At 34.5% G+C, this 13,898-nt stretch overlaps 2 protein-coding genes across 3 annotated transcripts in view; both read right to left on the reverse strand.

The window, feature by feature from the left end:
• LOC125777301 (uncharacterized) overlaps positions 1-13,898 on the reverse strand; it is a 58,269-nt gene that overhangs the window by 32,503 nt on the left and 11,868 nt on the right. The gene's annotated exons all lie outside the window — the stretch shown is intronic.
• On the reverse strand, positions 4,231-4,757 carry LOC125777297 (histidine-rich glycoprotein-like). Its single transcript, XM_049451737.1, has one exon. It carries the CDS (start codon positions 4,664-4,666, stop codon positions 4,343-4,345), a length of 324 nt encoding a protein of 107 aa, XP_049307694.1. The 5' UTR covers positions 4,667-4,757; the 3' UTR covers positions 4,231-4,342.

Here is a 13,898-nt window from a genome sequence, read left to right on the forward strand (position 1 = left end):
GAACTAGTCCTTCAGTTTTTAAGATATCGTTTTGAAATTTTGCAAACGTTATTTTCTCTTCAAGAAGCTGCTCATTTGTCAGAACTGCCGGTATCGGAGCACTATAACATATAGCTGCCATATACACTAAACGATCGGAACCAAGTTCTTGAATGGAAATTTGGTATAGATTATTTTCTAAGGTAACAATGTAATTTGTGATGAAATTGTTCAGATTGGTTAATTATAGCATATAGCTGCCTTACAAACCGAACGATCGGAATCAAGGGCTTATCTGAAAAACTTCGGCATTTGACGTGGTATCTACACGAAATTAGACATGGATTGCTGCTAAAAGTAACAATATAATCTCCAAAAAATTGTTTAGAACGGACCATAAGTATAGCTTCCATACAAACTGAACACATAGTTACTAACAGAAATGCACCTGAGAAGGGTATTTAGCTTCGGTGCAACCTTCTTGTTTTTTTTTTGAAACGTAATAAATAATGGTTCTACATTTCATTGAAATTGCAACTAGTAATAAATTTAAACTAACAAGCAATATTTTTCTCAATGTATAAAGTAAAACTATAAACTGTATGTAACAACTAAAAATATTGATATTTGTTGCTTTCTTAGATTCGTAATAGATCATGAAACGTAGTTCTTTTCAATCTGCGCCTGCTATTTCTAGTCTCTCCTAGTTGTCGGGCTTCACTGTTTATATGTTTTTGTAACCCTTTTGCATGTTTCGATGCTGTTTCGCGAATGATTTCCCGAACCATTTTTAAATGAAGATCACGATGCAGATCCGAATTGCGTATGTACCACGGGGCATTTACCATTTTTCGCAGAACTTTGTTTTGGAATCTTTGAACCTCTTCGATGTATAATAGTTGAATTTCATATGTCCAAATAGGCTTCAAAGTATGATTGTAGACTAGGAGTTTATTTGATGTTGTTAAGGGTGATTTCTTGCCGATCAAGCAGTTTATTTTGAGGTATTTTAGTTTTAGTTCTGAAACTTTTTTTTGTATATGCTCCTTCCAATTCAACTTTGCAATCCAACATCATACCAAGATACTTAATTTAAGGGGGTATTCTAGTCTAGAAATTTGAAAAAATCGAAAATTTGTTTTCATAATTCGATAGTTTTGATATTCAAAAATATCCCCCTAAAAGGATTTTTCAAAACTCAAATTATTTTCAAAGGTATAGCCATTTTAGTGACGTGGTAACTAGACCGGTTGAGCGAATATCGTATAACGTAAAACTTTAAACGCGTTTTTCTTAAAACTCCTTCTTTTGATGCGGTAGCCACAATATCTCAAGATCTAATCAGTCGATTTATTTGAAATTTGGCATGAATATTCTATAAATATATCTCTATCACTAGAAGTAGCAAAAAATAAAAATTTGTAATTTATAATATTAAAAAAAAATCGACAAAATTGAAAAATTAGTGAAAAAATCGATCTTTTTTTTGAGTAGCCGCCATTTTATGATTTTTTTTTTAGTTTTGCTGCTTCATGACATAGCGACATTCGTACTCATTAAAAATCTGTCATTGTTTTATTTTTCAGATGACGACAAGGGTAGAAATCATGGCGATGAGGATACTGCCTCCCACGTATTGCGATTCTTCCAGCTGCGGTAGAGTACCATTGAACGCAAAAGGACTAAATGTTTTAGTTAGTTTCTCTGAGAAAACTTTCGCTTTTTTTTCGTCGCTTCTGGCCCAGGATCCGTTTGGCTTTCTGAGGAGTGCATTCTACAATATTGGTTTCCTAGCGTTATTTGCAGCTTTCCAAAGGGAATAATCCGAATGTTTGTTTGGCGTTATGTATGTATGTATGTATATAAAAATGAATCGCAAAATGTGTTGCTAAGTGCATAAGTCAATAACGCCTAGACCAATTTGGCCAATTCGTTTTTCTAAATGTTCGTTGAGGTTCGAAGATGGTTTTTACGGCGAGAAAAATTCGAATAATTGCCGGAAAACACCTAAAAACAGCTCTTTTCTTTTTCCCATACAAACGAATGAATGTTTGTTTGTTAGTGACGCTAATACTCGAGAACAACTAAACCAATCTTGATGAAATTTTCAGAGGTTGTTCGTTGTGGATCGGGGAAGGTTTTGAAATAAAAGTACCTTACACTATTCATGAGGAAAAGTCGGAAAATTGGATAACTCGAAAAGGTAACTTTTTTCCATACAAATTTTTTTTCAATTTTGTTGGTTTTGTTTTTCAATATTTTGATTTGTAAATGATTTGAATCCTTCATTTTCGGTCGCTTGCTTTTTTATTTCGGCTATTTATTATTTATTGAAAATTATTCATTGAAAACTTTATGTGTGTTTCACACAAAGTGATCAATTGCGAAAAGGTCGCCCTAATATCGGTGGCTACACCAGATCAAATTGATGAAATTATTTCTGCTGAAATTCCTGATGCAAAGAAAGTCCCAGTACTATACGAAGTGGCGAAAACCATTATGGTTCATGGACCTTGTAGACACTACAATCCCACTTCGGTCTTTATGTCTGACAATAAATGCACGAAACACTATCCACGTGCTTTTCTTTCGGAAACCCAAACTAGAAATGATAGATATCCACTCTATCGGCGTCGCTCACAATGGCAGAACATTCAGCATTCAATTTAGAATAGTGAATATCGAAGTTGACAACCCACGGATCGTACTATATTCACATTCAAAACTTATATAATGTTGAATATTGCAGTTTGGTGTAATCGATAAAATACGCTTGTAATTACGTCACCAAAGGAGCAACGTGGCGGTTATTTTTCAAGGTAAAAAAAAAGACTTTTTTTGCGAATTTATTTCTCAAATCTGGATTTAGTAATTTTATTCGGACCTTTTGTACATTGTAGAGCACACTTTTGACAATGTAATTTTTTCATGTAGAAATTTTGAGGCATAAGCCGGTAGCAGTGCTTTCCCCAGAACGTCTTGAGAAAAAAAGAATTTGCGGTGTTCACTATAACTCGGCCGGAAATTATCAGAAAATAAAAAATAAAGAAAAATTAGTTAGACTATAAACAATTCTTCCCCCCAACGTTCTCTGATAACTTTTTTTTGCATTAAAAAATTTTTGGCGGCCATCTAAAATGTAAACTGTTATTTTCCACTAAAAATTCCGCCATTTTGTGGGTGGAAAACAACCTTAATGAAAAAAAAAATTATTTAATAAACGTTGGGGGCGGTATTTTGTATGTTAAAAATGTGTTCAAAGTTGGAAACGAATCAATCAAGTAGTTTTGAAATGACAGTGAACACGGATTTTGAAAAAGTAGTTTTGAGAAAAATGCGTCCGCAGCTGCACTTTTATGCCGACCGCCCTCAGCTGTTAGAGTAAGAGCGTTAAAGGCCAGGAGACTAATAAGACGATAACTCTAAGAATATTACTTCTATCGACTTAAAATTTGAAGGAAATATTCTTGAAATGTTAAGCAATAAGATAAAAAAATCGATTTTTCGAAAGTGAAAAACCCTAACCACGGGTAGATATACGTGGCATACTCCCGAGCTGGAAAACCATCTTTTCTGTACACCGGAACACAAACAAAAAAATGTTGTTTATAAAGCTGCGTTACATTAAAAAAAAAATGAAATGATAGATTTTACCTTCTTTTCATTTCAAAATAAGTACATAATTTCACGCAGGACAACGGCTGTGGGGCGTATAATTCAAATTCCTGATTTTTATGGTTTCGGCTCCTTTTTGAAATAACATTTGTGCGAACAGTTTCGAAGTCATATTCACTTCCACGACAAGCCACCAGTAATGATGTTTTAGATGGATGTACTACAGGTTCAGCTCAGCTAGTTACGCTGTTAAGCACATCTTTGGTGCAGCCGATGTTAACGTTTTATTGAACGTTAGTTGTTAACAAATTATTTAAAATTCAAAAATTTCGAATTTTCTGCTTTTTACGCATTATCAGTTTATAGTTTTAAATTACCTTCATATATCTTTAGGTCTTTTTAAGTTTTTTTACCACATATTTTCAATTTTATATTATCCACTAAAACTCAGCACGTACTATCAACTTTAGGGATTCGTTAAGACTGTTGAGATATTCCAAAATGAAATCCTTGATCTTCTAAAGGATCTATGCATTGAGATAGCAATTTAATTTAACATTGGATTAGCTGATACTGAAGAGTTTTAAATTTCATTTTACATAATATTTTGTGATTATTTTTAAAGGGAACACAAAAATTCTTGCAAGATTTTTTTAGTTTTATTTCAATAATTTGTTAAATCAAATGTTTACTTTCACAATTCAAAATAAAGATAAATATATGTATGTTTTTTTAATTTGTAGTCACTTTAACCATGATGTCCACCATGATGCTTTTCATAATGACCTTCATGATGCTTTTCAGGATGCCCTTCATGATGCTTTTCATAATGCCCATCATGATGCTTGTCATGATGCTTTTCATGATGCCCATCATGGTGGCCTCCGTAGTCCCGGACCAAGCGATCGCCTTCATTCTCATGTCCTTGCTGGTCGTTGACATCGGACAAAGTTAACGGTTGATCGGCTGTCTCTAAAGTGAGCACAGCATTATCGCCGACGGGATTACCGCTGGTGCCGACCAGCATTGCCACGAACAACACCAGTACTAAGCAAGCGCCGAAGGTACGCATTTTCACTAAATTATTTGTTTTTCAAGGACGGTTCTGAGTATTTGCTAAGAAAGTTCCTCTAGAACAGCCACTAACGGTTTGATTATACCCGGAATAGCGTTTTGCTTTTATATAGAAAAATAGCTGTTCATTTAAGATTAGAAAATTTCTTAATAAATTAAATTATATAAATATTCAGGGAAATTATTTGCAATTAAATATCGATTATCGTTCTAAAAAAATAGAGATAATATGCAGTTAACAGATATGACAGTCAATAGTTGGCAACTCAAACCATCACTTGCGATGCCTCGGATTTGCGTGCTCTCATTTAGTGATGCATCAAGCTATCACCTAACCAGGTCAACAACGCAACTTATTCGCTTTCTGCATCGTATTGAGTTGACTAAGGCTCCGTGTAATCCAAATTACGTGTGGCTTACTCGAACGCCTCAGTAATTTCTGAGAATTGGCCAATGCTAAGTAGCACGACAGCATGATTTCACGGTTTTCCTTCTACAAGACATATTACAAGTATAATGAGCTAACTTACTCAGTTCTTGTTGTTGTACTACCAGTTTTAGTAAAAATTGTTATAATTAATTGTTAATTATAACTAGAAAATTGTTCGATATTTATGAAGTGCGCAACAATTAAAATTATTTTGAAAGTGCATGCAGGGTGCACAAAATTTTATCTCGGTACTTCAATATTGACTATGACTTTGACATTAAATTAGTTTTTGAGTTGAACAGCTTTATCGGAACCAGTCGAGCAAAAACGCATTTCGGAATATTCGTTTGAGGCAAATTCTTTGATAGATATTTTTATCATTGTCAAATCGCAACGCACTACTGAGGTATACCGACTTAAAACATACTGGTCGCACTCATATTTGGCATAAAATTAAAGACTAAATACTGTCCTACCAACTTAGCAAAATACATTTTTTTTTTAAAACGTTTTAATTTAATTACAATTTCCGAGTACTTGTTTGTCATAATTTATCTCCGTCTGATTCACAGCCTCTTTTGATTATGACTTATTATTAAAATTAAGTCCATTCCTTTTCGTCTAACGTTCGTTTATCGTTCTCGCATTGATTGGATGTTCAGGCCTTCAAATCTGGTTCATTCAAGAGAATGCGCTACACCTGTAAAGATGCTCGAGAGTTATGGAAAAATATTTGAAGTTTTTTAATATAATAAAGTCGAAACAACGTGTTGAAATGGTGTACAAATGTGTTTGGTAATAATATCTCAACCATAACGTAAATTTGTTAATAAATGCATACCGGCATATTAAATGACCCACCCTTTACGCGTCATTTGTATTTTTCAGCCTAAAAATTATTTGTTTAAAATTAAACTCTGAACAATAAGAATTGTTCACAATTTTAATGAAAAAGTTCTCCTTATAAGTAGACAGCAATAGCGCATGTTTAGTAACTAATGAGATCCAATTAAAAAATTCCGCGAGTTAAATGATTAGCAAATTAAATACTTAAATGCTTTCATATGTCGACCGGATTAACAATTAAATTTGAATTGCTTAAAAGCATAGAAATTGAATCAAGCAGAGCCGAAAGCAAAAAATAGTTATACGATGGCAACTAAACACAGTTTTGATTAGAATTTCTACTTGGAAGGTCTACTGTTCTGTTACTGTTAAATGAGATCTAAATAACGAGGTGTTGAACAACATAATCATCTAATATATAAAAAGAAATTGGATTTTTGTCTAAACTGTTACATGGAACGAAAAATGGCCTGAACCATGTTGAAGTGAGTCCAATGAGAATGGTTTATAAACAAAAAAAAAAAAATCAGAAAATCCTTCAGAATGTTTTTTCCTTCAGATGTTAGTACATCACGTATGCGGTCCAACCTCATTCGATTATTTAGAAAACGTAGACGGAGTTCTTGAAAAAACCTATCAGCCAGCTTGCCGTGACAGAGGTTTACCAGAAAAGGGAGTTGTTTGTCGTCATACTTTTATTTTGAAAACTTTCGGAACCATTAAAATTATGGGAAAATTTCAAAGACGATTTATTTCAAGATATTATACATAGACCACAACAGCAAAACCAAGATTTTATCTTGCCATACTGTGAGGACATACATATGTACATAACGAAGGTTTAAACAAATTGAAAATAAGCTATTGCAACTAAATGATAAAAATCTAAGCGAATTTGGACTGCCTTCCTTAGTTCGTAAAGAAAACAGAGCTACAAACACAATGACAATCAATATAATACAAATAATTTGAACGCTTTTGTCAATGAAAATCTGCGAAAATTAGTCCCAGATCAAAAATATGCTTTCGAAATTACAATCGATAGCATGAATAATAACAAAAACTTTTTTTTTGGATACGCCAGTTGGCACTGGCAAGACATTTCTAAGACAATCAGGAAAGATAGCGATAGCAGTTGCTTAGTCAGGAATTGCTGCAGCTCTTCAAAACGATTGAAAAACTACTCATTCAACTTTTAAACTTCCGCTATCCATAACTTTTGAACAAAAATCAACATATTCTATCCGCAAAAATGTGCCTCTTGGTAGGCTATTGCTGGACCCCTCATTGATATGTGGGATGCATGCACCATGAGCCATAAAGAGCACATAGAGGCCCCGGGAGAACAATAAAAGACCTAAGAAATTCCTCTGTTCTCATGGACGGGATAACTTTTGTATTTGCTTGAGATTTTCTACAGACACTTTCTGTACTCAACAAATTTCAAGCCATTCGGTTACACCGTTTTTGAAATACAAAAGGTATGACTCTCTTAGGGGTTTACATGAGTTTCCTCGGGTAAAAATCAGCCTATATTCAACTTTTTTTTTCTCATATAAAAAATTAAACATTATATTAGCATTTGCTATTGTTACAAACATACTATATTAAAAAAGAAGTCCTAAAATTTTCGGAAAAAAAATTTTAAAGCCGGCCTTTGCGACGCCATTTCGGTGACCTCTCGGACAAAAGATGCGCCCGTGTTGGCTTGATAACTCCTTACTGCATCATCTAAAGCGAAAAAATACGAGTTTTGTTAAAACCTTAACGTAGAACTTGGACGAAGGAAAAAAAAATTGATTTGACAATATCTAGTTCCAAAAAGAAGGAACCTACATACCACACCGCATATGCAACAACCGAATTATTACGAGAAAAATTTGGAGATTCGACTCCAAGAATTAGTGATTTAACACCATTAAACCACTTCTTGTGAGGTTATTTGAAGTCGTTTCTCTTCAACAATTGCTATTCATGACGGCTTGATTTAGTGGAAAAAGCACTCGAAAACTGGGTTCATCGAATTCGTTCCTGCAAAAAAAGTCATGGAGGCGATTTGAATGATGTCATATTCAGAACTTAATTGTATCAGTTTTTTTTACATTAAAGAAAAAGGTTTGAATTTTCTTAAAAATTGTCTGCTTATATTTTATAGGTTTCCCGACATTTCGTTCGGTTTTCAGTGAAATCTAAAAATATTTAAGGAGTCAGTAGGGTAATCTGGCCTGTTTTTTGACATTTTTTTTTTCATAAAACTTTTATTCTACAATAGAACTATTTTCACATATCATGAGGTTTACCGTGGAGTGTATAAACAAATTTTTTCGGAATTGTTTGATGACGTCTATCGGAGAAATGAGTGAGTGAATATTATGCGTTTTTTCACTGGCGGACGCGATTTCTCATGTATGGATCATCTGAAACACAAACACCCAATTTATTCTTAAAAAGTACGTGAATGGATATCGTCCCTACTAGAAAAAAAATTTGATAAATAAAAAAGTAATTAACGATTTTTTCCTTCCCCAATTTTTTTTACATACATTTTTTCATACATAACATTATATTATAAAAAATATAGGGACGATAGCCATGCGTTTTGTGAACATTGCAAAGAAAATTAAGCAAATCGGTTGAGTAGTTCGACCGGAATTATGTCCGACAGTTTAAAAAAGTGTGTTTTGAGAAAAACACGTTTAAAGTTTGAGGTGTGCAATCCGGGCACTCCGAATGTCGAGCGGTATTATTATTTTTGGGACTTTTTCGAAACCTTCCAATGGTCTATATTAATTCTAATTATATAAGGGAACAGAAAATGCAAAAAAAAAAATTGAAAAAAGATTACCCTACTGACCCCTTAAATTTCTTGGATTTCCTGTGCGAAATCAAGATGAATCTTGGGTCCCACATAAATCTATACTATAAAATGTTATAAAGCTGAAGTGTTTGTTTGTTTGAACGCGCTAATCTCCGAAACTACCGGTTCGAATTGAATAATTCTTTTTGTGTTGGATAGTCCATTTATCGAGGAAGGCTATAGGCTATATAGCATCACGCTGCGAACAATAGGAGCGAAGAAACTGTGGTAAATGTGTAAAAAACGCGGGAAATTATTGATCTTTGAGGGCTTCCGTTTCTTGCGTTGCCAAAGCGGCTCAAGGTACACAAAAGTTATGTATGAAAGAATTATTTCTCTTTTAATGATCTAAATAAACGTCCGTGAGTACCGTTTTTGTGATAACTAATTTGGTCGAAATTATTTGTTACAGTTGTATTAACATAATAATATTAATTTTTCTATATTTATTGTCATTTTCTTCTGTCATTACATGCAGTATAAAACTATTCAAATTTTTGCGGTAATCTGAAATTTTTGTGGTTAGCAGTTATTTTATTATTTTAGATCTTACTCGCTGATGTTAATTCTTACTCTGCTTTTCTTAGAAAATGCCTCGGAAGCGAAAATCTGGTATATCCAAAATGGCATGGTAGTTTTATTGACTGATGATTTCCGTCAAACCCTCCCAGTGATTCAGAGGGGGACACCAGCAGATGAAATTCAAGCGTGTATAAAATCATCACGCTTATGGTCGACAGTTGAAAAATTCCGCTTGAAAACAAATATGAGAGTGCATCTTCAAAATGACGTGGATTCAGGACTTTACGCAGAAATGTTGTTGAAAATTGGTGATGGTTGTTTAGCTGTTGACGTTGAAGGCTATATACTACTGTCAAGAGAACTTTGTAATTTAGTAGAAAGTGATGTGGTTTTCATTACTAATGTTTTTCCGGAATTGCAACAAAATTTGTGTAGTGATCAGTGGCTGTGTGCAAGAGCAATATTAGCACCAAGAAATGAAATTGGATCAACACTGATATTTTAAACGAGGTTCAAGGAAGAATGAAGGAATATTTGTCAATGAATACAATTATAGATACGGAACTAAGTACTTCATATCCTGTGGAGTTTTTAAATTCACTTGAACTGTCGGGTGTACCGTCACATAAACTTCAATTGAAACTAAATATACCAGTAATGCTTATGCGAAATCTAGATGCTCCTCTATTATGTAATGGAACAAAGCATCGGATAACAAAATTGGGACAGAACATAATTGGTGCTACTATTTTAACGGTAACGGTGTCGGTAAGGGAAATATTGTTATAATACTTCGCATACCAATTATTCCCACCGATTTTCCATTCAAATTTAAAAGGGTTCAGTTTCCCGCCAAGCTTAGCTTTGTTGTTACTATAAACAAGGCACAAGGACAAACATTACTGGTAGCAGGAAATTTAGAAAACCCATGCTTCTCTCATGGTCAACTTTATGTAGCCTGTTCACGTGTATCTAATGCCCAGAATTCACACATATTTGCACCCCGCGGGAAAACTTTTAACATTGTCTACAAAAATATCCTAGATTAATACTTTGTAATTTATTTTTTTAAATTGTTAGAATTCAGAATTATTAATTTTTGTTACGGTGAAATATATTTTAACATTTGTTGTTGCATTTCAATACGCATATTTTAAGGTGTTGAAACTTCATTGTCTGTAGTATTTTTTAAAAATTGTTGATCTCAGCCAAGCAATAAAATTTAGTTGTCATATTGACTCATTTCTATTATTATACCCCTACCCTTTATCTCTCATACTTATTTAATGGCTCCACTGCGAGCGACGCCGCGGGTAAAAAGCTAGTAGTGTATAAAGTGTGTGAGACTATTATTAGTTTGGGCAAAAAAGAAAACAAATATAAAACAATTGGCTATACGAATTACTTGGAACCAGGTAATCATGAAAATAATAGTTAAAAGTGACATTATATCTATGTTCAAACTTACTATCCAGGTCAAACTTGTCTTCGGTCAACAGACCCATCCTACGTAGTGTAAAAACTGCCTATATCAAAGCATCGACATCAATTAGAATATCAAGATTATACTCCAGAACTTGTCCAGCAACGCTTCCAACAAGATATAATACATGAAGGTCGACTATATTTAGGGGCTAATGCGAGAAACTTCGACGGAACATTTGGAGTCTAATTTTAGATGTCTACAATAAGAATTAACTCTAAAGGGTTGATCAGTATCTTTTAATAAAGCCTTTATATATAAACTGGTTGTGTACTGTTGTGTACTGAGTTGAATGTTACTATTTTTTGTACATACCATTAAAATAAATGCAGAGCCTTTTTTTTGGGGGTTTAAAAGCAACAACAAAGTATGTATAGCTCGTGCAATTGATCTGTATGGGAGATGTCTCGCCAAACTATTCTAAGAACGTTTCCATGGGCCACCTGTTTTATGAATTTACCAACTTCCATTAATTAGTATTTCCTAATGCAGATATTTTGTATCTAAACAAGAGTAAGTCTTAATTAAGCTGCTAAAATAGACTTCTGGAAGCATAAATTAACTGTGTGGAAAACCCTTCAAAAAGAAGAAAATTGATTTACATGTCTTGTTCTTGTTTCTCGGCGAAAAACTGAGACAAGTAATTTTTCTCTTTACTCCATTAAGGGAGTTCTGCTTTGACCAAAACAAATGGCAGTCCAATGATGCAAGGTCAAGGCTATATAGTGGATGCATCAAAACTTTCCAGCCAAGCTCTTCCATTTTTTTCCGAGTCATCAAAGATATGTGTGGTCTAGCGGTGCCCTGATGGAAGGCGAAGCCCTTTCTCTTGATCAGTTCTGGTTATTTTTTTCGATTGCTTGCTTTAATCTCATCAGTTGTTGACAGTAAAATATAGAGTCAATCGTTCGAGCAGGCTACATAACCTCTTAGTATACGATTCCTTTCCAATTCCACCAAACACTCACCGCTCCACCTTTTGTGGCATCAAACCAGGCTTTGCGACCATTTGTTGGGTTTCACCGTGATCTTTTTCGCCCATTATAGTCGTATTTGATCCATTTTTCGTGTCCTGTTACCATTCGCTTCAGAAATGGTTCGATTTCATTACGTTTCAGCGAAGAATCGCAGATGTTAATTTAGTCCATTAATTTTTTCATAGACAATTCATGTGGTACCCAAACATCGAGCTTTTTTTTGTAGCCAGCCTTTTTTACACAGTTCAAAATCATTTGAGGATGAATATTAAATTCCTTAGCAATATCATGGCTGCTTATGTGATGGTCCTAGTCAATCTTTTTCAAAATTTCATCGACTTTTTTCTTCTCATTCTTCCCAATTTTATACAAAAATGTCAAAACTAGCGAATTTCTCCATTATTTTCACTCAGTTTTGAACAACTCCAACTTTGTAGCACTGGAGATTTACGACTGCAACGACATCTATTGACAAAAGACGAAAAGACTTTTTCGACTTCCCAATATAATCCAAAAAAAAAACGTTTCATTATAGTTTCGCTACAGCCGAAATCTTAATTTAATTTCGTGGGCTCCCCATCTATGGCAATTGCTCCAAAAGCAGTATCAACCTTTTAAATGCACCATACCACTGCGCAATACGACGAAGTCTCCGGGCGTTTCCAACCTCGCCAATAAAAACGATAATGGCTGAATCTGGTTTACCAACTATTCAAGATAGAATTATAGATTCTTCGCTCCAAATTCTTGCGAAAACGGCTGAGAACACCAACCCATTACTAAATGCAACTATCAACCATGCCACGAAAAAAAGAAAAATTCCAAGAATACAATCGGCTATTTCGAGATGCTTAAGTTTCGCTGAAGAAAATAATGTTTTACGTAACGCAAAATGCAAATCCACCACACGACATCCTCCCTGGCTGATCAATGACAAAATCCTACAGAATAAGCTTTTGTTTTTGTCCAAGCAAAACACACCAAACGTAGTCTTTCAACAAACCTTTGCTGAACTGGAATCTAATTATACAAATAATGGCTGGAAGCTATTGTTTACGGATGGCTCCAAGTCAATCGATTCCACTTCGTTAGCAGTTGTCACTGCCACAGGAGAAATTATTTGCAATTGGCTTCTCCCCTCAACGAGCTCAGTATTTACCGCTGAAGGATCTGCTATCCTTCACGCAGTTAATCACACAAAAAAGACTAAAGGAAAGTTTCTCATCTGTACAGACAGCAAATCGTGTATGTCTGCAATAACGTCTCCTTCCAATCGCAATCCCATAATAGAAGTTATCAGGGACGCGGTCATTGGTGCCCCTCAGAAAATCCAAGTAATGTGGATCCCTGGCCATGCCGGTATTTCAGGCAACCACTTTGCAGACCTCGCTGCGAAAAATGTAGCCAGGACTCCTGCCTTAACATACTATGCCTCATCCAAGCAAGACATTTCTAACCTTATTAAGCACAAAAGGCATCTAAAAAACGCAAGCGAATGGAAAACATTTAAACATCACTACGCGGACATAAACCCAGCCAGAAATCGAATAATCTACTCGTCAACAGTTCCAACTAGCGCAATGAAGACATATACTCGATTAAGGATTGGACACACTATCATAACACACGCCCACTTACTATCGGGTAAAAGCCCATCCATTTGCCCCCTTTGCGAGGACACCGCTTCTATCAAACACTTACTCACACTCTGTCCGATGCTTCACTCAACAGCCCACAACTCTGGCAACATTGATCTCATAAAACTACTAAGTGAACCTTCAGAAAAAAATGTTATGATTGTTTATAGATTCTTAAAAACCAACGATTTGTTAAAATATATTTAAGCAACTTACACCTTTACTAACCCTTAGCAAATAGAATTTTTTACCTAGTTATAATTACAAGGCTGAAGGCCTCGTAGCCAGTGCTGCGTTTATGTATTTATATAATAAAACTACTTTTGTTATATGAATTATTATAAATAAATAAATAAATAAATTTAATTTCGTTCAAGATTATCATTTATGTAAACAACGTTTCTGAATTTAAAGCGTTTAAAATTTTGGTTCGGAAAGCATTACCGCAATTCATTGCGCAGCAAATTCCCAATATAAT

This window comes from Bactrocera dorsalis, chromosome 3 (genome assembly GCF_023373825.1).
Source record: "Bactrocera dorsalis isolate Fly_Bdor chromosome 3, ASM2337382v1, whole genome shotgun sequence".
In the NCBI taxonomy this organism is placed as follows: domain Eukaryota; kingdom Metazoa; phylum Arthropoda; class Insecta; order Diptera; family Tephritidae; genus Bactrocera; species Bactrocera dorsalis.